Source organism: Hoplias malabaricus, chromosome 16, assembly GCF_029633855.1.
Source record: "Hoplias malabaricus isolate fHopMal1 chromosome 16, fHopMal1.hap1, whole genome shotgun sequence".
Taxonomy (NCBI): Eukaryota; Metazoa; Chordata; class Actinopteri; order Characiformes; family Erythrinidae; genus Hoplias; species Hoplias malabaricus.
This window is the reverse complement of record NC_089815.1, coordinates 2,290,810-2,315,102: the sequence shown is the minus strand read 5'-3', so window position 1 is coordinate 2,315,102 and position 24,293 is coordinate 2,290,810. Positions and strand designations below refer to the sequence as shown.

At 43.9% G+C, this 24,293-nt stretch overlaps 1 protein-coding gene and 1 non-coding gene across 3 annotated transcripts; both read right to left on the bottom strand.

Moving 5' to 3' along the window:
* Positions 1-717: 717 nt before the first annotated feature.
* On the bottom strand, positions 718-24,293 carry LOC136671559 (cytoskeleton-associated protein 5-A-like). Of its 2 annotated transcripts, XM_066647286.1 has the most exons (44): positions 24,174-24,293; positions 23,131-23,211; positions 22,697-22,890; positions 22,124-22,330; positions 21,482-21,653; positions 21,250-21,388; positions 20,962-21,062; positions 20,593-20,706; positions 20,406-20,510; positions 19,017-19,106; positions 18,559-18,723; positions 18,054-18,182; positions 17,704-17,859; positions 17,328-17,432; positions 16,983-17,093; positions 16,630-16,725; positions 16,001-16,186; positions 15,000-15,094; positions 14,716-14,773; positions 14,252-14,377; positions 14,005-14,138; positions 13,561-13,735; positions 13,340-13,453; positions 13,056-13,184; positions 12,600-12,794; positions 12,296-12,422; positions 11,694-11,779; positions 11,410-11,508; positions 10,338-10,448; positions 9,703-9,852; positions 9,100-9,303; positions 7,774-7,909; positions 7,485-7,678; positions 6,313-6,482; positions 5,404-5,568; positions 5,085-5,196; positions 4,717-4,896; positions 4,402-4,589; positions 4,227-4,302; positions 3,943-4,131; positions 3,396-3,497; positions 3,067-3,115; positions 2,847-2,965; positions 718-1,603 (listed from the first exon to the last, which is right to left on the bottom strand). In XM_066647286.1, exons 2-44 carry the CDS (start codon positions 23,185-23,187, stop codon positions 1,376-1,378), a joined length of 5,838 nt encoding a protein of 1,945 aa, XP_066503383.1. In that variant the 5' UTR covers positions 23,188-23,211; positions 24,174-24,293; the 3' UTR covers positions 718-1,375. The 2 variants fall into 2 exon arrangements, with proteins under 2 accessions (XP_066503383.1, XP_066503384.1); XM_066647287.1 differs by lacking the exon at positions 11,410-11,508.
* Positions 6,152-6,251, bottom strand: LOC136672504 (small nucleolar RNA SNORD67). Its single transcript, XR_010795883.1, has one exon. It is a non-coding gene; the product is annotated as a small nucleolar RNA SNORD67 (small nucleolar RNA).

Below are 24,293 nucleotides of genomic sequence, written 5' to 3'. Positions count from 1 at the left end.
TTTCCCTAAAACTCAATAAAACAGCATCAGAAACAGAACGAGGCAGAAGCCAAGACTGATCCATTTACAGTGAAATAGTGCCCTCTGCTGGACAACAGCTTTTTTATTTTTTTTGACAGAGCAATAGGAACAGAACCCAAATTTAACAAATCGTAGTTAATTTTCTGTGAGTGTTGAATAATGATAAAGATTCACTGTGGAACTTAAAGGAAACGTATAAGATTGTGGAGAAACGCAGTTCTAAGCGCCGCGATTTTTAATGTGGAACGGTGTTTGAGGAAAAAATACGAGTTGTTTGTTGGCGGTTTTATTACTGTTTGAATTACCACAGAATCTAATTTGCAGCTGTTGATTAGCTTCACTTTCAGTAAGGTTTCCAAAGTTTGGAGACATTTCAACCTTGAATTGTGTGAAAAGCCTTCCGGGCACAGGGCGCCCCGCACGCGAGGCCTTCCGGGCACATTGCTAAAAAATTAAGGAAGTTTTACATTAAAGTGTTTTTATTACAGTTAAGAACTATGCCTTTAAAACCTGCGCTACAATTTACTAAAAACAATAAACATATTTAACTTTTAAAGGTATGATCCAGATTCAGCTTCATTAATCAAATTACATGAGGAATTCAGCAGGAAAACACCTGAGCCCCACACTGAACTGTATCACACCTGATAGGCCTCACCTGGGTTACCAAGTGCAGCAAAAACCCTCTTTTCCCAAACCTAGTTAAACGTCAGGGTAAATATATATTCAACTACGTAATGGGACGCTCTGGAGGAACTGCAGGCACCAAGATTACTTTAATTATCACTAATTATTATTGACGGAAGCTCAATGCCAAGGCCTGGCTAGAGAGGTGTAAAGTTGCCCAGCACTGGGCTGTAAAGCAGTGGAGTAAAGCAGCTCCATCCAGCTGAAATCTATCAGATCATTCACAGAAAATATAACATGGAGTACAGCCTTTCCCCGCAGCACAATCAGTGATTTATTAATTCAGAAGTAAAGCAGAGCCAACTTACAAAAAGTAAGGCATTATTGAAACATACTTTGAATAAAATCTTAAATACAGAATAAGACCAAGACAAACATGTAAAAGGAAAACACACTGCAGAAGAAGAGGTAGGAGGTGTTAGAAATGGCTTTAAAATGAAGAATCCTTTCGAATGAATTTTAATACAAAAACGCTACAATACTGGAAGCCAGGGGGATGGAACATTTTAAACCCCTTAATTCAAGGCATGGATACCCCCCACCCTTTGTAGGGGACCCGCTCTGGGGAGCATAAACTGGCTCAATTCAGTGTCACAGTGGTTTGATTCTTCATGCTGATCGCTCCTTTAAAATTAAGGTGCAGATAAGAGCGAGAGCTGGAGAGACCTCAGCGGATAGCGGCTTTGATCTTCTCCAGTCTGGCCTTCAACTCGTTGAGATCAGGATGAGGTCCGACGGAGGGGACTGGACTCCGAGGGCAGGCGCTGCTCAGCTCCTGTTGCTCGCGAGACTGGCGGAGTTTAGCGAGCTGAGACTGAAGAGCGTCCATCGAGGAGACGATCGGCTTCGTGCTCGCCACCGGGGCAGGGGGTTTCTCATTTTGTCCAGACTGCAACTGAGAAAAAGCAGCGACGTTAGACGTTTCTCTGCCTCCTAGTAGCCTGGATGCATCAGACCAGACTGTACCAGAAGCCCATGTGGAGGACCCACTCTGTGGAGCATAAACTGGACTTTTAGGGACATGAATATCTAACGTGCACTTGACCACAAAGGGTTTTTTCCTGTTTATTTACATTTTATCTGATCTTCATTTAAATTTTTTAAATTATTTAAATGAATTTCTATGTTTGTGATTTCTGATTATTTCTTACACTAGTACAATGTAAATAATTTATATAATTTTTAGTAGTGGATGATACGGCCCCAAAATAATATCAATATTTTAGCATGAATATTTTAAATGTGAACGAAGCACTGAAATTAAGAACTAAATGGTATAAATATAAAATGAAATAGAGGGTCCGCGACTTAAGACGTTGATCCGTTCCTACGTCGCGTCGTAAACCGATTTTCGGTGTAAGTGGGAACATACGTACATACGGTACGTAAATAACATACTGTAAGCACTGATCCCATCCTCACACCTATCCTCCTCGGTCCCGAGCCACGTCACCGTGTATTCTTCCGCCGCGCACACCACACACGAAGTTCACGTTACGACGTAAAACCACTTCAGTCGAAACAAAGCTTTATAGAGTAAATGGGAGATGTGTCGTAACCACGAAACATCGTAACTCTGGACTGACGTAACCCGAGGACCTTTTTTAAATATATTAACGGTATTAAATGATTTCACTTCTTTATTTGTGACAAAAAAAAAACCCATAAACATTTGCTTATTTTGTAAACAGTAACTTACTGAGATTTTGTATAAAATTAAATTGTAGCTTAGAAATATCTGGGGTCGGAGCTCATTGGCTGTTGAACTCCAAGTGTTTTTGATTTCCCTTGTCCTCCGCTGTTTCTGCTCGAGGAGGTGGAACATATCAGTTGTTTCCTCCTTCTGTTACAGGCTTCATTTCTCACAGAACCCCGTGGTTTACTGTACGTCTGATATTCTGTAGCCACACCCCCTCCACACGACTGAAGCCACACCCCTTTCCCTTGAATGCACAGCACTATATTGAACCCTAAATGATGATTATAATCTGTGCCTCATAGAAACACTAAAGCACTTGTGTGTGAAGGGTGCTTTTTGGTGAATAATAAAGTCAAAATAAAGACGTACCTGAAGTGTGTGTGTGTGTACACACAACTAAACCTACAGATCTCTGGAGCAGTGTGTGAGAGCGCTGTACCTCTGCGTTTTCGAGTCCGTGGAGCTGTCTCAGAGCCCTGAGCCTCTCCCGGAAGTGAGTGGGATTGACCGGATTACTGCTGGGACCTGACGTGGACTTCACGGAGCTCTGGACCAGATCTGTGGATTAAAATAAACAGTCAAACCAAGAACAAGCAGCAATCATTCACTAACCTTTCACTGGCTTCAGGCTCGGTGCTAAAACGAAGAAGAGTTCAAACCTGCTGCAGGCTGGCGCTTCTCTTTACTCAGGTTCTCAGAGTCCTTCGACTGGAAGAGGAGGGGGAAACAGGGTTAGGGTTTAACCACAAAGAACACACTCGTAGCAGGCAGTTTCTATGGTCCACAGTTCTCCATGTTACTATTACATTAAACCTCCTAAACAATTTAACCTTTCAGCTGTGATTCCCGCACGCGTCACTGCTCTTATCCACCGTGTGTTTATTTAAATATGGATCTCACATTTAAGAGAACATGCTTTTAGCCAGAACCGAGGGAACACAAATGTAGAGGAAGAACGTCGCTGTTCAGGGAAAGGTCTGGTTCATACCGTTTGAGACGGAGTTGGGATGGAGTGCTTCATGGCTCGTTTCAGATGAGCCGCCACTTCAGACTCGCTGTGGTTCTCGATGAGACTCAGATGATCCATGATCTGTCCACAAATCAAAGGAGAGAAACAATGCGACACAGTGGTCACAATTCACAAAGACCTTGACCTCTGCACAGGGCATGATGCAGTAACAATCATTTACATTCAGTCGTCACTTGCATGGCTCCTTGTCCAACATTCAGTGCATTATTTAGGAGCAGGAGCTGCAGTTTCGTCACAGCACAGCGCACTCTGAAGGAATCAGCCATTTGAGACGCTGTCCAGAGCCGGCTGATTTATTATTTATTAATATATTTATATTTTGTTCTGTTCGCTGAAAGATGTGCCGAGTAACCAAGGGGCAAGGAGTCATCCCCGCATCCAGAGGGAGCGAGGACAACTGTGCTCCCTCATGAACGGCTGTGGCTTCACCAGGAACCAGACTGGCGCCAACAGCAGCACACTGAGAAGAAGTGAACATCAGCATGAAGCCGCAGGAGATCCATACCTTGGGCCCTACGAGTTTGTAGAGCGTGTGCAGCAGGGTTCTGACGGTGCGGTGGGCCAAGTCGTTGGGCTTGTGTTTCAGCATCTCTTTAGAGAACAGCTTCATGAAGTTGTTGATGTCCAGAAGAACCCGGTCCAGGTAAATAGCCTCGATCTTCTCTGGAAGGAGCTTGATCATGCGCCAGTGACACTGAAAGATGGAAACGGAACAATAAAATTAAAGAACGATTCAGGGGAAAAAAAAAAAAGGAATAAGGGCAAGAAGGGAACACAGCAGAGCTTCACCTTCATCAACATCTCTGAGAAACCCGGAGAACAGGTGGTGGAAGTGTAGGCCTCCTGAAGGAGCATCAGCAAGGCCCTGGAGTTTAAAAACGAGACGCCAAGAGAAATAAGCCAACCGACTTTGAGCAGTTTTGAATGCACTGTATTGTACTGTCCACAACAAACCGTGCGTTACCCGAGGGTGTTAGTGGGGTCCGCCGCTTTGAAAAGAGTCGCGAGCACGATGTGAACGGAGCGGATCAGCTGAGCCTGGTCGGAGCACCGCTGGAGCCGAGGGTCGAGGACCAGAGTAAGGAGAGAATGCACCAGGTCCTTCAGCACCCCAGGAGACGCCTCCTGTGTCAGCTCCCCTGATAAAACCAGCTACAAACAAACACTCTTACAAGCTGCGAAAACCACTGCACCTTTGAGGTGTTTTACAGATAAACAACACACAAACATTATCCCGAGTCCAAGGTCAGTAAAGACTCAGACAGTGCCGTGTTCTCACCGAGTTGAGCGCGCTGACGACAGAGGCGTAGAGTTTCTCCACGTCTCCACTCGTCTCTCGCTCGTCCACCAGGCGTTTGCTGGAGAGAAGGCGCAGCTGCATCAACACCGCAACGATAAATTCATCCACGTGCCCCGTCACTCGCCTCCACTCACGCTCCTCGCGCAAAATCTCCACCATCTGAGAACGGAGAAAGAATGAATGAGAAGGGCCATAGAATAAAAATACAATTAAAAACCAACAAAGTACACTTAAGAAATAACGCAGGAGGAGGACGTCGCGCTCGTAACATAAACAAGAGCCATCCTTAACCCTCTCTAACGTGTTTAAAGAGAGGCCTTGAACATTAACGTTAATCCTAGTCCTACCTTGGTGAGGCCGTGGAAGCTGGTCTTGGTGTCGGAGCTGGCGATCTGAGAGATGATCAGGTTGATGCTGGACATGGACTCTTCGTGACTGCTGCTAGAGATCGACGGCAATCTGAAGAAAGTGGTGTAAGAAAAATGTTCTGTCTTTAAAACCAGGAAACAGAGCATAGCGACACCTAGTGGAGTATTTTTAACCTTGGCTCACGATGTAATTTAATTTTTCACTGTGACCTTCATAGAAAAATACAAAGTTTATGACTAATTTGCTGCTTTTGTTGGTAAAGGGACAGTCTTTAGGATGAAGGTGTGTAAAAATCACCTGAACTTGAACTCTGAGACCTCACAAGGTGATGGTTCAGTGGTCTCCACCAGCACAAGATCCGGCATCATCGTCTCAGGAAGATCCACAATGAAGTTCGGGTCCAGCTCAAACTCTCGGGGAACGGCGGCCGTCTGCTCCGCTGCGTTCTGACTCCGGATCTCACTGAGAGAGAGAGAGAGAGAGCAAAAGATATAGGAGAAAGAAAGAGGAGAAAGATAGGAGAGAGATAGAGAGACAGACAGATAGCGAGACAGACAGAGGAGAAAGACGAGAGGGGAAGGGGGGGAAAAAAAAAAAGCACACCATGAACACAGGCCTGCTCAAACTGCTTGGTTAATTGCAAAATGAACACTTGCTCTCCTCACTGCTGCAGAAATTGGTTCTTTTCAGCCAATGAAAAAACAACTTTTGCAACTTCACTGATCAAAACCTCACTTCTGCACAAACGAGTACGTTCAGTGTGTCTGAGTGAGCAGTCGTTTTCCACAGGGTCAAAGCTTTCTCTCATTTTAAACATCTGCTCTCAACTTTAGTTATTTAAAAAGAACATCGATTTATATTTTATATAATGTCAGTTTTTCAGCTGCAAATGAACACTCTGCACTTGTCCCTGAGGCTCGTGTTGAGGCTGAACTGAGGTCAGCTAGGTTTCCCATCCCCGGGTCTGTCACACGTCAGAGCGGCGCTGTTCATAGTCAGACTTGTGCACATTATAAATTTGCTCAGACGGGTGTGTGAGGTGAGAGCTGGTCAGATGGCCCCTGTGTTTGTCATCAGTTTGTGTCTGAGTGAGGGTCCCAACACTGTGGACCCCCCACCGAACAGGACACATCATCACTCCAGCAGAGAAACTAGGGAAAGAGGGGAGAACTATAAATAAATAAATAAAAAAGAAAGACAAAGAACCTGAGTTTAAGAGGAGCTTCTCCCGAGGTGGGTTTCCGCGGCACGCTGCCATTAGCCGGTCCAGACACTCTCTCCTCCTGGGGTTTAGTGACCGGCGCTGCTGTGGATGAAGGTTTCTTTGCAGAGCGTTTAATCCTCTCCTCCAGCATGCTCATGTCCTTATCCGACAGCTAGAGGAACAAATCAAACCCAACACGAGTCAGCACCCAGGTCTTAATACTTACTGCAGAAAGTTGAAAAAAAGTTCTACCAGCTTCTCACAAGAACTTGCTTTGTGTTAAAGCTCCATGGAGGACACTAGAACCCCGTGTTCACCGGGCACTAACGTGTGTTTGTGATCAGATCATGTTCGGATTAGACTTCTCTGCATGGAAAACTAGGTGTAAACCAAATGCATTTTCGCATCCAAAGAGTGTGACGCAAACTGAAGCTGCTCTAATGTGTTTACGAAGCCCCGGTGTCTGTAAATGAGCAAAAAAACAAAGTGTCTGGGTCCGGTGCTAGTCTTTCTCTCTCTCCGCTCACGGCAGAGAAACGCCATCTGGAGGTTTTTAGACAACGGAGAGACTCCAAACGCTGAAAAGCACCAACCGAGATGAGGATGTTGCTCTATTCCTGCTCCATAGGGGGGTAACACTGACTTATTTTTGCTGTTACAGTTACATTACTTAAGGTGGAACTGACTTTAAATTCAGGAGAGCGCTAACTGCATGAAAGTAAACGCAGAGGGAAAGTGCTACAAAACTAAACAGCTCGAGTTACACGAGTTTCTGTGGGAATTCAAAACAGTGAATAATCACTGTTTTTTCACCCTCAAATATACTGTTCCACCTTTAAAAAAATAAAGAAACCATTTCCCCACAATCGTAGGCATTGCCTTTAAAGGTTTATTCCCGAGGTTTGAGAACATAACACACTGGGAGCAGGTGAGAAGGATGTTTACTGTCAGTTAGAGGAAGAAAACAAAAATGATGAATGAGAAGGTGCGATTTTTAAGCGAGACAGTGTAGTGAGGTGTGTACTTCAAAGCAGGATCTCTAAACCCAAAATAAAGCTGAGGGAGACTCCTATTGGACAGTCCTTGATCTCATCTGGTCAGACTAGGGAAGTGTTGTAATGACCAGGCCCTAGATGTCAGTAAGAGAACGGTACACAATCAAACAACCACTCACCTGTCCGATGAGTTTATAAACCTGTTCTCCACAGACGTTATAAGCCGCCACCACTGTGTTCAGAGCAGCGTTTCTCACGGCTGTGTCTCTGTCCCCAATGTGGACCGCTATGTCTTTCAAAGCCTTTGCAGCCATTTGCTGGAAGACAGATATCCCACACAAGCCCACCAGAGAGCCCAGCTCCTCCAGACACTCTGAGCACACCAGGGGCAGGGAAAAAAAGGATTAAACTGGGCAATTAAAGTGGTTACACTCTGATAAATAAATATGTAGTTCATCACCATCTCACCTGCTCTCTGCTTGGAGTTCTTGGACTTGGTGCCATCCATGAGGAACGGGAAAACTCTGCTGGCCGGATAAACCCTCCGCAACACGCTAATGATGCTGCGCACATCTTTACGCACGACATCCTTCGGCTCGCCCACCTACAAGAGGAACACGCAAAGCTTTTAGATGCCCCTTATAAAAGGTGAAGATGATCTCTATACAACATGAAAACAGACTCTGGAGCAGCTGCCCATGAGCCCAAGACCAAACTGTTCTCTACGGAGTGACAGGGCACTATCCAACATTTCTGGGATGACCTCACTGACATTGGTGCCATCACAGCTGATGTTCTAACATCATTTCTTCTGAACTCGGAAGTGTGTTGTCCTTTAGGGCAGTTAATGACGTTAAAAATGAAGTCCAGATCGATTTTATATGAAGATATTAAATCAAGTCAATATTACAAGACTTTAATCTCACGTTTGGGCATTCCAAAGGGTAGGGTTAAGTGTTTATAGGGTTAAAATCATTGTGATTACATCATTTAATATTCAAATTTAACACAAGTCTGATTTCACCGACTGATCACAGACATCGCTAGTCAAACAATTCAATAGTCATTTACTTCAGGTTTTGTGCTTATTAAAGTTATACTTTGGAAATTGAGATAAAAATATGGCTAAACTGGCTTTTATAGCTTCACAACAACAAACTGTCCTCCTCTGGAGCTCTTACTCACACAGAACCAGTCAGACTCTTAAAGCATGATCCTCCAGAGAGGGTCCAGTCCAAGGACCTCCGCTTGAGTCCGAAAACCCAGGCTTCATGTTTTTAAAAAGTAGAAAACAGCAGCTAAAAAAACCCTGCAGAGCTAGCAGGCTAGTCACCACTGCAGATGCCATAAGTAGTTGGGGAGCAAGGGATTATGGGAAGTGTAGTTTTTAAAGACTGACTGTATTGAGGCACTAGGACTTGGAAGAAACCTCAGAAAAACATCTTTAAACATCACAAAATATAAATGTAGGGAGTTTTAAAAATGAAAAATATTCCGAAAAATTTGGACGAGTGGTGGTTCATATCTGGTGCTATTGTGTCAGACGGAATATAAAATCTGATCAAATTTGGTATTTAAGCATCTGTAAGAGATTGGTAAAGGGATGTTGGGTTTAAAAAACAAATAAATAAATGAGGTTAGAGTATTAGCTTAGGAATGTAGGGTTAAAAGTTAGGTCTCAGAATGAATCTACTAAAATATGTACGCCTTTAGACAGCCAACAGTACAATGCTTATTCATCACTATATTTAACAGTTTTCCTTCGTGATGCGTAATCTGAGTGCGTACTCGCACCTTGAGGATGAGGTAGGGGATGAAGGAGGTGGCCTCGTGCTCAGTGAGGTGGTAGTCCTGATTACTGAGAGTGATGAAGAGTTGTTTCAGATACTCCAGAGCCTTCATCAGGACGCTGGTGTTTGTGTCAAAGAATCGCAGCGTGAACCACTTCAGAATCAGGTCCAGGCAGCTCACAGTGGCCTCCGCCTCGGCCTCCAGGTGCTGAAGAGGATGGAAACAGCACAATGTTAAACACAACACAGGAGCATTTCCACTACAGAGCAGCGGAGTGGTCTGTGGACTGACTCCTAAAGGTGATTTAGAAATAAATTGAACTAGAGCTGGTCACAAGGCCCCTTTGGGTGTGTCTCATCCATTTGGGTCAGAGTGAGGGTCCCAACCAAACAGAACACATCACACCAGCAGTCACTTGTTTTTAAATGTAAAAATATATATAAAACCTAAAGTACAACTCAAAAAACAAAATTCTAACTTCTGCACTGAATCTGACATCCAGGCCACTAGGTGTCTGAATAATGGCTCTACCACAACACGAAGGACCACCACCACAGACGAAATAGGATTTAAAATGAACCGAATTCCACACGGAGCTGCACCCACCTCCATCATTGTGCCAATGGCTTTGATGTGTTTCTGGAAGTCGGCGTGAAACAGATCCTCCATCAGCCACTTCGCCACACACGGGGTCATTTGAGTCTTCAGCTGGTCCACAAATTCCTCTCGAGGGGATAAAAAGTTCCACTTCAGCACCTACAAAACACACACACGTTAAACACCAAACACTGCACTGTACTTAAATCCCAACTATGAGCAGTGGACAGGAACCAGACGTCCTCCTCTAAAAGCCCCTCACAGAAAGTGAGGACAGTAGATGGTGGGGGACAGTGGAGGTGAATGGAACCAGACGTCCCCCTCTAAAGAAAATGGTGGGGGACAGGGCTAATGTCTGACTGTAGTGGTGTTTAAACACAGTCCTGGTGAAGAGAGACGTACAGGATGCAGAGAGGGACACACTGACGGGGGATATCCATTATTCTTGATTATAATCATTAAATATAAAATGCTCAGAAACGTGTTGTAAACGAAGAAACACTTCCACAAATCTCTATAAACAACCCTTTCTGCTTCATCCTTCACAACTCAGACACAGAACCAGACAGGAACCACAAATAAAGTCCGGATTTCCACTTCAGCCCGAGGGATTTGGGGGGAGGGTTGTAAACGCTGGAGCTTGCCTTTAGACTCTTCTCTTCTTTGACCCTCTGTTCTTTGGCACCGGGCATCAGGATAAAAATGGGACCCGATCGATCTTCCTCAGCTTTACTGGAGGTCTTCTTCACCACCGCCTGAAAGAGTGGAGAGTCCAATAATGAGTGTCTTTTATAGAGTTGTCTACGATAAGTTCATCATAAAACACAGAGACAAAGAGAACACGGAAAACTCTTCAGGCAGTGACTCCCCCAGAGGATCAACCCAGGACCTGGAGACACCATGCCACACAGCATCATACAGTAAAACCCAAAACTGACACGAGGTGTAAACCACTAACACCTGTGAGAGTCAAGTTAGGACCCCACCACTGTGATGCACCATTAGAAACTGTGGTGAAAGAGTTAAAGCAGCAGTCCTCAAGAGTTATTTATTAATTTGGAATACATTGGCTGTACTTTAAGGTTTATTTGAAGTGGTCTTTAATGTGCAAGTCCAAATAAATTGACCGTTTGAAGTCCTTCTTAAGTTTTAAGGGTTATTTGAAGTGTATTTCAGGTGGCTGTCTAAAAGAAAAGGCTTTTTTTATGTCGTAGTCACGTTTTTCTATGAGTCTATTATAGTTTATTTGAATGGTCATTTAATTTGGAATTCTAAATAAAATGGGGATTTTATCAAGGTGAAATTTTTATATAAGTTGGCGCTCAAAATACAATGGCAGTGTTTTAAGACGGCAGTCTTTTTAAGGTAGTTTTGAATTGTTTTACAAATGTAATCCCTGCTATTAAGCAATCTATAAGCTAACACTGCAGGGATTGTAGCAATGTGACAATTCAAACAGTTATAATTCACTATAATTACACTATACACCCTCTACAGACTTTCTTTTATGACTGAGCTCTGTGTGAATACGTTACTCAAACTCAGACTCGTACAGGTGTGTCGTGGTGACGTCTTCTTTCAAAGCCACGTTCCACTGTTTAAGCGCAGTTACAAATTCTCAGTTGTCTCCAAATGCCCAAAACATAAGAACTGTTGCTTTAATTCAGTGTTAAACATGCCCCTTCTCCACAGAGAGCCAGCGCATCAGTGCTGTACCTTGCTGCGGCTTTTCGCTTTGGTCTTAACACTACAGTTCTCCTTCTCCGCACTGCTGTTCAGACTCAAGTTAGCGCTGGTGTCCATCTCCTGAGAACACTTCGCAAACAACCACCACACACTGCTTAGAGCTCCAAAATGTTACAGGTACAAACTGAACCTTGGAGATGACTAACATCAATCTGATTTCAACAACAAAAACCAAGTGGCAATAACTAGGCAGTGGATGAACGTGGAAAACTACAACTGACTCATTTCACCCTGAACACACTGATGGAGCTCACCTTCGCTTTAGGAGCCGGTGCTGGTTTGGCTGGTTTCTTTGTTTCTGCTGGAACCTGTTCACTCACTGCTGCTGGTTTGGTCGGAGCTAAAATGCACAGAACACAGTAAAATATTAAGAGGTCATTACACAAAATCTTTACGTATCTGACAGTGGGGTGAGACTGTTTTCAAGGACGGTTCTAGTGCCAGAATCCAAAAAATCCTGCTTTCCCCCTGCAGAGCAGGTGCCTTTCTGGCTGGTCTAGAAACAATGAACTTTTTGCACAGGCAGCTGAAGATCAGGGCACTGGTGGCACCGAGTAAAGTCGTTTCAGGCGTTTAGTGCTAAAGCACTGCTATAACCCTCTCAGTACAAATCACTTCAGCAGCTACTGTGTACTGAAGCCTGTTCCCTGTAGACCACGTGTATTACGATGCACTACACGGCCGCTCCTCGTCCCCAACGCTGGAAACATGTCGGATACGACAAAATTGTGATAATTCACAGTCTGATCCTAAGGGCTCTGTGGTTGATGCAGTGACGATGAGGTGAAGGTCAGTTTTTAACGCACAGTGGTTGTGGATTAATTTAATGAGTGAACTGAGAAAGAGGAGTAAATACCTGGAGGAGCCGGAGCGGTCTTGTTGTTGGACACAGCTGAGGAGGTTTTATTCGGAGCTGAGGGTTTAGCAGGAACCGAGGCGCGAGCTTTCTCCAGTAAAGACACAACCTGGTCTTTAGAAGCTGGCTGCACAAAGAGGACAGAAATGACGCAGCATTACGCCACACACAACTTTATGAACTTCTCTGATGAGGCGATCGTTGCCGTGTTCATCGAGATACATTCTGTACAAATTAGCAACGGGTAAAACATTAGCTCATCTCCCTGTTGATCAATGAAAGCCAGAGAGAGCTGGAGACGCACCTTGAGTTTGGCAGCAGCTTTGTTCATTTTCTCGAACCCAAGGTGCATCATAAACACGGGCAGAGCGTCCTGGGCTTTCTTCCGGACGTCTGCGTTGCGGTCCTCCAGGCAGGAGAACAGTGGAGACACACACAGCTGGAGGTCAGAGGAAACACTACGAAGAACTGGTAACTTCTCCACCAGCCAGCCCAGGAGCTGCTCCGGAACAGGGGGGGATATAAAATGGGAATTTGGGATAAGCTTTTAGTTCTAACTCCAAATCAAACAGTGATAATAAAGAGACATGAGGATCTCTCATCTCTAGTGATTCCAAAGCTTTGTATTTCTGAAGACTTCCAAAAGCAAGAGACAACTGCTAGAACATTGTAATGAGATCTAAACGCTCTTCAATATTTCCCCTAAAATCTGACCCTAACCCACAACACACACTTCCCTTCTGATCCCCCAGGACCACACCTCTTGTCTGAGGAAAGGGTTTTCCTTTTTCAGCTCCTCGGATAACTCCTCCCCCTCAAGCCACTCCTTCATCCCAGTTTGCTCCACCCAGGCATTCAGGGTCACCAAAGCTGCGGCACGCACAGCATTCTGGGAAAAGTATGGTATAAAGGAGTGAACGAAGGCAGGGAATCACCGTTACTACAACAATATTAACCAGAGAGAGAAAGCAACAACCGCCGTGCACTGGACGGAGTAATGTTTAAATGGAACATCCATGTATCGGCCAATTTGTTTTCTCTCACCTTGCTGTCTGTCAGGACAGTGATGATGGGGAAGCCCAGGGTTTTAACATGTTGCTTTACAGCAGGCCCCATCGCAGTGGCCATCTGCTGCAGGATGGAGAGTGTCTGCTGGACCTGTTGGGGAGGGGAGATACAGGGTAAGCTCTGTGCAGCCCACACTTGCAAAAACTGCTGTAAATACTGTAACAGTGGTGTGAACATTTCTAGAGGAGACTCCTTACTAGTATCTTATTGGAGTCTGAGAGCCGAGACTTCAGAGCCAGGGGAAGCTCGCCGATGCTGGGTTTGATGAACTTTGCTTCTGAAAGAACAGCAGCCACTTCATCCAGACCTTCCTTCCTCATCTTCCAGTTCTTATCTCCGAGTTTAGACACCGTCTCAGAGGTGATCTTATCACTGCACACAATAGACTCATGTGGAACAGGCCTGGAAACATGCTCTAGATCCAACAGACTGGTCGAACTTGGAGTAAAGTAGAGGAATAGCTACAGAAGGACTCGATGTAATAAAACTGACCCACTGTTTGGAATCAGAAATGCACTACAAACAAATGTAAAACCTCTTCCTTAGACTGTAATGATTAGGAGCCATCTGTAAAGAGACTATGACGGACCCAACCTCAACCATGGCCCTAGTCCTAAGCTCTGACTGCAGAGATGTTTCACCTGATGTCAGTTCGAGGCAGAAGATCAACCACATCGTCTCCTGCCTCGGGTTCTTCCTCCTGTTCCTCCACATCGTCTGCTCCGCTGGGTTTAGAGCCGCCTCTGATGGGGGCAGGAGGGGTCTGTCCCTTCATCTGCATCCAGGAAAAACCCAGTTTAAGGGAGAAGTTAAAAACACACTTCAGAGAAAGAAAATTAAACCATTTGAAGATTTCACACACCTTTAAAAAAGGGAAAGAGCACAAACCTTCTCAAACTCTGCATCGATTTGTGAAAGTAGAGCCACTTTCTCGTCTTCAAAGAACATCCGGAGAGGAGCGCCCATGTACAGATACATCACACCCAACAGAGAAATGGCAGCGGTTCTCACAGCCTGAAGTAAACAGTTATTTTACACTCGCTCTTAAACCTCATCATAACCACAAAGCTACTGCACATGGCAATTCATGGTGAGAAGCTGTGCTCAGGGACTCTTACAGAACAGTGCTCCTACCAAAGGGGAACCCATCCAGGGTCAAAACACTCAACCCCCATCACAACGCTAGGGACATCAAAGTCATAGGAAACTGACAACACAAGCCCAATGTCTCTTCACAAATGAACATCATGGTCCTGAGTCCTCTTCCAGAAACAGATTCATGACTAAACGGGAGGTCAGACTCATCGCTTTAAAATTACAGTCCCAGGGTGTGTGTGTGTGTGAGCACTCACAGGGTTAGTGGCTGCCAGAGCCGTCTTCACGTTGTTAATGAAAGCCTTCACGTTTATTCTGGAAGAGAGAGAGAGAAATATCAGAGTTGTTCTGTTGTTTAGAGTCTACCTCACACTTTCATTATTGACTTATTGCAAACCTCTATTTTGTGTTTATTTACATAATGAACATCATCATAACACGACAGTAAGGTCTTAAAATGACAGTATTTCTGGATCTATAACCTTTATTGTGGTGTATATTGTGACAAGGAGAAACTCAAAACAAGCCACCGAGCCCCTACCCTGTGAACCCGAACTCCTTTATAGCATTAGAAAGCCAGTTGAGGGCTTCAGCCTGGTTCTTAGGGTTCTTCTGACCAAAGGCCAAGGACACAACCTGGAAATCCACATTAGAACAAACACATTTGAAAAGAATAAGAGTTTAAACAGATTCTATAAGAGAAATTAAAGCTCAGTGTTCAACACCAGTGGAAACATCCCCTAAATAAATAAAATGTGCCAATTCACTGAAACAAGCTCCAGCACTTTTCACTCAAAGCTGGGGAAGTGATATCACTTTTAATAAAAACTCCCCAAACAGCCGCCCAACAACCCATATTCTCCTAAAGACTAAGCACCAGCTCTATGAAAGTGTCAAACATAACATGTTTTCTGACTATCAATAAACACAAGTTATTTCTTACTAATTGAAGGAATAAGGTTTAAAAGACCGTTGGTCCCCCTTACTTCGCCTGTTTTAGTTGGTGTTAGTTAACGTTAGCTTGACTCGCTAAACTCGGTGGCTCAGATTATACTCGGCTACGTAGCTGCATTACGGAGGTTTATAGTGTCGGATGAATTCGAGTTCGACTTCGATCACATTTACAAGAATAACGGTGCCTCTACATTTGAGTTTAGCTTATTGCTAGGCTATTGTCATGAATAATGTTGGTTATTTAGCTAGATACTGTCATAACGGTGTTTTACCGCGGCGTTGTTCGGCTGTTGTCCACCAGTGACGTCACGGTCGCGTTCGAGAATTCCCGTAGAGAGCTCGGGTTTTTCCGTCAATTTAATAAAATTGTCAGTTTTAAAGCAAATTTAGCTGCTATTTTCATTTTAATTCATACTTATATCTGTCAGTAACTACAATAATGTCCAATGTTAATGGAGGTCCATTAAGTGGTGCTTAGTCTTTAAAATGTGAGTGTCTTACCAGCCAGGTTTGGTTTGATGCTGTGAACTGTGTGAATAGGTTTAAAATTACCACAATTAAAACCCTAAACGGAGAATAAACATGAACCTGTTCTGCGGTCCACGGCAAGCCGCAGGCCTCCGCAACACCACTCAGTGCCTCTTTAGCTCTGACTCCACACTTAACATCTCCAATCTTCTCTACAACAGCGTCCAGAACCGAGAGCGCAGACGTCCTGGAGAAACAGCCCCTCTGGGCCACCGTACACACCACCTGCATCTTCAGCTGCATCACCTTCACAAACAGGTAAACAACAAACAGAGTGAGCATCCCCAGACACACGAGGAGGAACGTGAAACAAAAAAATACTTATCAAATTAAATCTAGTCGGTTCTTTTCCTGAGATTATTATAATATTGAGATCTTCTAATCGTGTTCCTAGTTCTTTTTACATGTGTTTTCAGGGATTTAGAGAGGGAAAGAAAAAAAAGAGGGAGAGAAAGAAAGTGAGTGAGAAATGGAGAGAAAAAAATGAGGAGAGAAAAAAAGAGAATAGGAAAATGAGAAAAAAAAATAGCGAGAGCGGAAGACAGGAAAACAGAAAGGGAGAGAAAACGGGAAAAATAGAGAGAAAGAGGGAAAAAGAAAGGTATTATTCCATTGGTAATGGACCCGTAGACCGAGTCTCTAATCAAACACCTTAAATTTTTCAAAAATGTACAAGAAAAAGGCTTTACCTGAAAGTTGGTCTCCTTCCAACCAGGTTTTTTAACCGCAAGCATTCGGACGAGAGCCTGGCAGGGCATCTCTTTACTGTCCATCAGCTCAGTGGCCTGAGGACACACAGGCATCAACACGTAGTGAGTTACTATCCCCGAGACCCTTCTAATAGTTTCTCAGGCCAGTTCCTTCATAACCCAGGGCTGCATCACTGCCTCCTTCACAGGCCGTATTCTCAAGAGCTTCAGAAACTCCTACAAACCCAACACTGATGGCTGCGGTACTCCTTTTTAACCTGAGCTGATTTTACAGCTTTGAACCAACAGTTCAATCACAACACAAGTTCGCTTTCTAAACACAAGCCAGTCACCTTAAGGAAGTCCTCCATCGCAGCCAGTCTCTCCTTCCAGTTACCACTTTCCAACATCTGAAAACAGGAGCCCGGGAGGACCGCCGCTGCCCTCTCCTCACACACCTCCGCCTAGAGACAGCAGTAGAAAGTTAAAGTTATCAGTTACACTGCATCAGGGGGTCTTTAAAATGAGACACTATTAACAACAGAATCTGACATCCAGTCCACTAGGAGGCAGTGTAACTGCTGGTTTAAACAACTACCAGAGAAGAAAATGACTGATTGCACCTTTAATACACATCCCTACCCCCAAAAATAAATTTTTTTAATAAAATATGAAGCCAGAATTTACTGGTTACTCACAGAGAGCTCTGCCTCCGTCACCTCTTTAGTTTCTGTTTTTTTGGCTTTGACAGGAGCAGCTCCTTTAGCTGCAGCAGGCTTTCCTTTCTTGTTTGGAGCAGAGGGCTATTTAAAAGACAGAATTTGTTAAGAACAGTGCAAGGCATTTTTACAGTAACTCGAAAAACTCTTCAGTGACGTGCCACTGTGTTAATTTTTTCCACAACTCTTCCGTTGTCTTTGAAATCTTATAAACGGTATTTAAGTCACGTCTAATATCTGTAACAGCTCTAACAGACTTTCAGCTGCACACTCGCACAAGCTTTAGCTTCAGGAGGTTACTACAGCACCACAGGAACAAACCTCCTCCTGTGGAGATGTGTATAAACCTGATCACCTTGGGCGCAGCAGCTGCGGGAGCTTTCTTGGACGGTCCAGATGTTTTCGAAGGTGCTTCTGCCGAAGTGTCAGGTTTAATCTGCACTTTATCCTTCACGTGTCCTCCAGCTTTCTTCCCTCCAGCCAGCTCCACCTTCTCTGAGCACTCCTTAATCTGAGAAAACAGGGAAATAAGAGCCTCAAATATCTTCTCTGGATTCTCGCTCTTAGTCAATTATAGGAGGAGTTTCAAAGTGGAGTTCTGAAGGCTCTACGCCAGAGTGTTGTGCAGATGCTGAGGTGGCCTCAACGTGAAGCAGCTGAGAGAATTACTGATGGCTCTTTAAAATCCTGCAAAGAGGCCCTTACCTTGTCTACTCTAATTTTATCCAGATCAGCCAGGAAGGGGTTAACGGCCCGCTCTCCCACCACCTTCATGGCCGTGCCCAGAGCCTCGAAGGCAGCGTCTCGGACCTCCGGAGCCGAGTCGTTCACTTGCTGAAAGAATGAGGGAGGAAACAATACGGGGATTATTTTATTTTCCTAAATTCCTCTTTAAAACTAGAGCTTGGGATTGTGACAAAATAAAGCCCAATAAAATGAGCTCGGATCCACCTCAACTCTCTCATTCTCCTTATGACACTGTAAATATAGTTTAAAGATTATTTAGGTCTATTTCTATACATTTATTGCTGATTTTAAAGCCCCATCCCCTCACAGTGAGATAAGTCACAATACTAATAAAAACTGTCTAGAAATAGTTCAATAACCTCTAAAACTCTAGTGATGTTCTCAAATTCTAGAGGTTTAATGGGTTTACGATTATTTCGGGTGCAAGTCTTAATCCTGACGGTGAACAGTGTTGATCCCGCACCTTGAGCAGGGCGGAGCAGAGCGGTTTGAGGAGGCTCTTGGGCAGCGTGGACGGGGTGCAGTGCCGAAAACTGCGGGACAGGAACAGAGAGGCCTGCTGCTTCACTGACGGGTTTTTACTGTCCATCACGGCCAAAACGTCCTCGCTCACGTGCTGCAGCGTAGTCTGGAACACACACATCCACACCATCAATACGCAATCAAATAACACGGGTAATTACAAAATAAATCGAATTTGAAATGTATTTATTCATTTATCTCCTGTAAACACTTCATAATCAGGGTCACGGTGGGTCCAGAGTCTAGCTGCAGTCACTGGATCCAAGGCCAGAGCACGGACAGTGGACACACACCCTGTGTATGAGTTCACACAGTGGGAGGAAACCCACACATCCATTTTTTGAGAAATAAGCATATTTCATTTGAAGAGGAGTCTTTCACATTTAAGGAATCACTCACGGAGAGAAACACGGCATCTACGGCCTCCTGCAGAGCCTGCACCACCTGAGCCTTCTTCTCCTTAAACTTCTCCAAAATGGTCGGCACCAGCTACAGAACGGAATAAAGACGTCAGTGTGGATCTGTACATTGTGTTTAGACGCTCACATCCAGAGATAACAGAGAACACAGTGGAGAATGACTTGAAAATCAGCACAAAACCTGGCTTTGAAATCAGACTCTGAACCCAGCTGAGATCAGAGTAGAAACCTCCTTATCATGTGGCTAGAGTCTCACCCCCCTTCATCAGTGTACTCTCCCCTGTATCTCCACACTAAGCAACCAGCACAAACCACCACTGCCTGAACACACTGGGCGGGTTTGGACTGTTACCGTGTGGAGTTTCTCTGCTGGAACCTGGCACTCTTTTGGTTCTGTTTTTATTGGTTTGACTCCACTTCTGTCCAGTTACACGCATTAACAGTTTATTGTATTGATTTATCTTTCTCTCAGATATCAACAAAATGATGAGAGGTTCCTCGAGTCTGGGTTCCTCTGTGATTCTCATTCTCAGGGAGGTTCTCCTTTGAGTTAGAACTAGAGAAGTACAACACCAGGGAAGATTTAGATTGTTTTGCTCCTAGGGCTCCCCCTAGTGTAGTTAATTATTACAGCACTGTACTGGAATCAAAGAGTAGCAGCAACTGAGGCCCTGTTCACAATGATTTTAAAGCTGTAACTTTAAGGTGAACATGTTACAAAGTGTCAGTACAACGTTGTGATATCGATACGAACAATAAAAAAAGCCACAAACTGCCACTGAACGCAACACGACAAACAACCTCTTGGCTTTAGTCAGTTAATATTTTTAACCTAACTTTATAATTGAGGACAGTGAACTGACGACAGCGCCCTCTATTGACCGTCAGTCAGTGACAGATGTCGTAAATATACAGGAGGTCCTCGGGTTACGTCAGTCCCGAGTTACGACACATCTCCCATGTACTGTATAAAGCCTTGTTTCGACTTACGTGGTTTTGCGTCGTAAATGTCGTAACGTGAACTTCGTGTTTGGTGTGCGTGACGCAGCGGAAGAATACATGGTTACGCGGCTCGGGACCGAGGACGGCGTCAACCCAGTCGCATGGTAGGATCAGTGCTTACAGTATGTTATTTACGTACACGCATGTTCCGACTTACACCGAAAACCGGTTTACGACACAGGAACGGATTAACGTCGAAGGTGTATAAATGGCATTGTTATTGAAACATTTTATATTGCAATAAATAATGATATTGAATCATTGTCCAGCCCCATGTTCGAACCCAAACTGCCCTAAAGCCTCTTGGTAAAAGTTACCTGCAAAAAGAGCCGTACAAATAAAACTTAAACTGGACGTAACGACTTACGTGACCGGCGTAAACAGCAAACTTCTTCCTCAGACCAGCAGCGAGTCCAGCCACACATTTGGCTGCGATGGTCACCAACATGACGTTAGAGTCTTTCCCGATCACCTGGAAAATCACAGCGTGTTTATTTTTAAATCAGTGCCATAGTTAAACTGACTTTTTAAATAAGCTTTAAATAAAATCTAACCTTGTTCAGAGCCTTGACCACATCTCCGTACTCTCCACTTTCCAGTTTAGGGTTTTTAGTCAGAGACTCGAGAGCATCCAGAGCCTCTTTCCTCTCCTGCCACTTCTTTGCCTCCTAAACACACACAGTCTTTAAAAAAAGCCTAGTCTCAAATCTACAAACTAACTCAGAACTACACAGATGTTTGAGCCACATGGTCATTCTCATCGATTGTAGGGTGGAGGATGTGACTATGATGGGTTCAGAACGTACAGAGTACAGTTTTCCCTCAGAATTAAAGTCGTGTATTAAAAACAAGTTCAAACTTCAAAATTAAGAAAAAAAAAAATCAGAATTTAATTCAAAGAGAAGTCTCCAGGTGCTCCTTACAATCTTCTCAAAGAAGTCTTTGGGTAATTTTGATAGAATCTCCACTGCTTCCAGGAGCTCGTACGCATCCACAGCTGGAGCAGCCTCTTCAGAATCCTCACCTATAAATAAATAAAAAGTACTAGATCATAAAATAAGCCCAAAACACAAGTAAAATTAGGTTCCTCACGGCACAGTTTCTCAGTGGGCATGAAGTTGTGTTTTGGTGAAAGTAAACAGCACCAAGAACCTGCTTAATCAGGAATACCACGTTTATTCAAAGAATGATAAAGAAATAAAATAAAGCACCGTCATCTCCTTCGTCTCCTCCTCCATTTTGTTGCTGTTGCTCAAATTTGGCTCTGAGATCCTGCTGAGAGCGAAGGAAACGACTCTGTCTCGGCGCCGAAGTCGGCAGCTTCGCCCACTCTTCCTCCAGCTCCTTCAACTGGAAACAGATTAAAATGACCATTTACCATCGGAGACCGCAGCGTCATCACTAAAACAGAGTACAAGACCCGCCTCTAGGCTCGAGCCGTACCAGAACGGAGTTGATGTTCTGAAGCGGAGGCCGGAGAGCGTCTCTGATCCATCTGTAAACCTCCACCGCCAGGAGTTTGGCCTCGTCTCTGACGGCTTTCTCCCTCGACTCAAACAGCTTCGGCAGCACCTTCACAACAGGCTTCAGGGAAATGATCTTTGAGCCAAACTCACTGCAAAGAGTCAGAAGATAAAATACCTTTAAAATGGAGCTTTACAGGAGAAAGTCTTCCTTACGTTTATTGCAAATTATGTGCAAGCGATTCTACTGCTCCATTAACCCTTGAAACGTTGGACAAAACGCAAAGAACAGATGGTGTTTTCAATCAAATGAGAAGGTGTACTCCCTACAGTAAAAAGTAATATTAATTGAGTTACTTCAACTGCTTTAGAAGAAGTTTACCTACCGTAAAGTGTGTGTATAATATCAATAAAAACAGAATGCTCTGGAGCAGCTGCTGAAGAGGCTAGAGAGCTATAACCCCCCCACCGGTTCTGCAGTGAGGAGGAACAACCTGGATTAATGTTGTATGCAGGAGTTCATAAACTTTAGCTCTCACAGAGAATGTAGTGTTAGTGTTTTTTGCTTTAAACAGCCTCTAACGCAAACGTATTCAGTTGTAGGAGTCTCCCCTGCTCTCACCCCACAGCTCTCCGTAAGACCTCCACACAGGCGAGGGCGATCTTGGGGTTCTTGTTGTCCAGACCTTTGAGAAGTTCCTCCTGAACGGCCTCTGCTTTCTCGATCTCAACGTACATCAGGCAGATATCGGAGCCCAGCTCCTTGGCTCGGGCTTTCGGCTGATTGAAGACTTTACACACCACTCCAGACACAACCTCGCCCACCGTCCTGAGGACAACGCAATAGACACACACCAAACACCACTGCTCATTTTTCAACCATTTTCAAACAAAACACCAGAAACGGCACTGATTTGAAGCTGGACTGAAAGGTGCTAATGTAGTTATCATCTGCCGAATTATACTCAAAAGTTATTGTGCAGTTATTTTGACAACTAGTGGTCAACAGCGGACATTCCTTACAAATAAATCTATTTAAAACAGGGCCATCCCAATCCCTCATCAATAAGCCCCTCCTCCAAAATACAGCACCACACACTGCCAGACTACAGCTGGAGGAGTCCCAGAGAGCACTGGAGAGGATACTGAACACACTGCTTTATTTTAAGAATGAAATGTCACAGATTATAGTCACCTTGACGCCACATGTGCATTTTCAACATAAACCAGCGCTGCCTCCAGTCCTTTCAGCTGTGCGACTGCATTCGAGTCTGTGACAAACTTCTTGACGAGCCCTTGATATTTCCCCCACTCCGGACTCTTCTCATCTGTGATCCTCTGAAACTGCTGCAAAGCCTCAGTGTATCCGCTTAACCTGGCTTTCCAAACCTGCGGGAAAACGAGACGTTTGACACAGTACAGAAAATCCTCACTCGCTCACGAGACAATGAGACACTAACCAAGGGGTAAACACCATAAACAGAGGACCAAAGTCTTATGGATGTTTAAGTATTAGATTAAAACCAACAAATTCAAGGGCATTTATATTATTATAGAGGTACAAACTTCCTATAATAGATAACGACGATAAACAATAACAAAATAATGCCCTGCAGCGAGATTATTGACCTTATGTTCACATTTCTGATCAGTAGGAAGTTTCATCCATTCACTGTCGTCCCCCATGATGCTCCGCCTTCAAACAACTCCCTAAAAAAGAGACAAGACTCACATGAATGTTTATAGACACCCTACAAACGCCACTATGCAGTATTTTCTGAATGAATGCACAGTGTCTCAGGTGTTTTCTTCAGTGAGGGTCAGGAATTGATGGTTAGTTCTGGATCACACCCCAGTCCAACTCCTCTGGGTCTGTCCTGAGAACAGCTCCACAGCCGAATGTTGGGGGCTTTACACCCCTCTGCCATGGTGACCTCAGGCTCATGTGCAGCTGCTCCAGAGCATCTATTGCATTTGCTGCTTTTCTTAAGGAATAACCCAAACTTCTTGGGGTGTGCACAGATAACGGGGAGAATAATAAAGCTGGAATAAACAGACACCTCCAAACCTATTTACACAAGTGGGGGACTTAAAATGGTGTCATTAATCTATGAAAAAGCATTTCTAATAACCAGAGACACTTAATAAAAAAGCAAAACCCTAACCACACAGTCTCAGAAATAACAAATACTTAAAAAAACAACCAAACTCCACTGGGATTTAGTTTTATGTTCAAACAGGGCACAAGACAGAGCATGGAAACAGTTAATGAACACAAAATACAATAAGCTTCATAAATTAAATGATATAACAAATAAAGGTTTTCAAAGGAGAACATTATAAAAGCTTACCACAGTAAATACAATATTTATTTATTATTTATTTATTGTTAAAGACGGGGAAAAGATAAATAAAAGCAGGTTAAACGACTTTTCAACACAGAAATACTGCTTTTAAAGGATGATTAAGTTCTACAACACAGTTACAGCCAAAGCCCAAGCTTCTAAAACCTAAAATCAGGAAGAAGATAATAATAATAATAATAAACTACGTACAGCCTCGGGTTCAGAGTGATTTTCTGGGTGAGGGAAGGTTTAAAGTAAGCAGCAGCTTTAATGATAATATAAACAATAAACAGCACAGGTTACGGAAAGACAATAGACTTAACTTACCCTAGACGACTTCAAAAGGCAATAAAAATATACAAAAAGGGAATAAATAAAGCGTAAACTGTGTAAAATAACCCTGAAACTCAGACTCTCTCCGTTCCGCGACTCTTAACTTACAGCAGC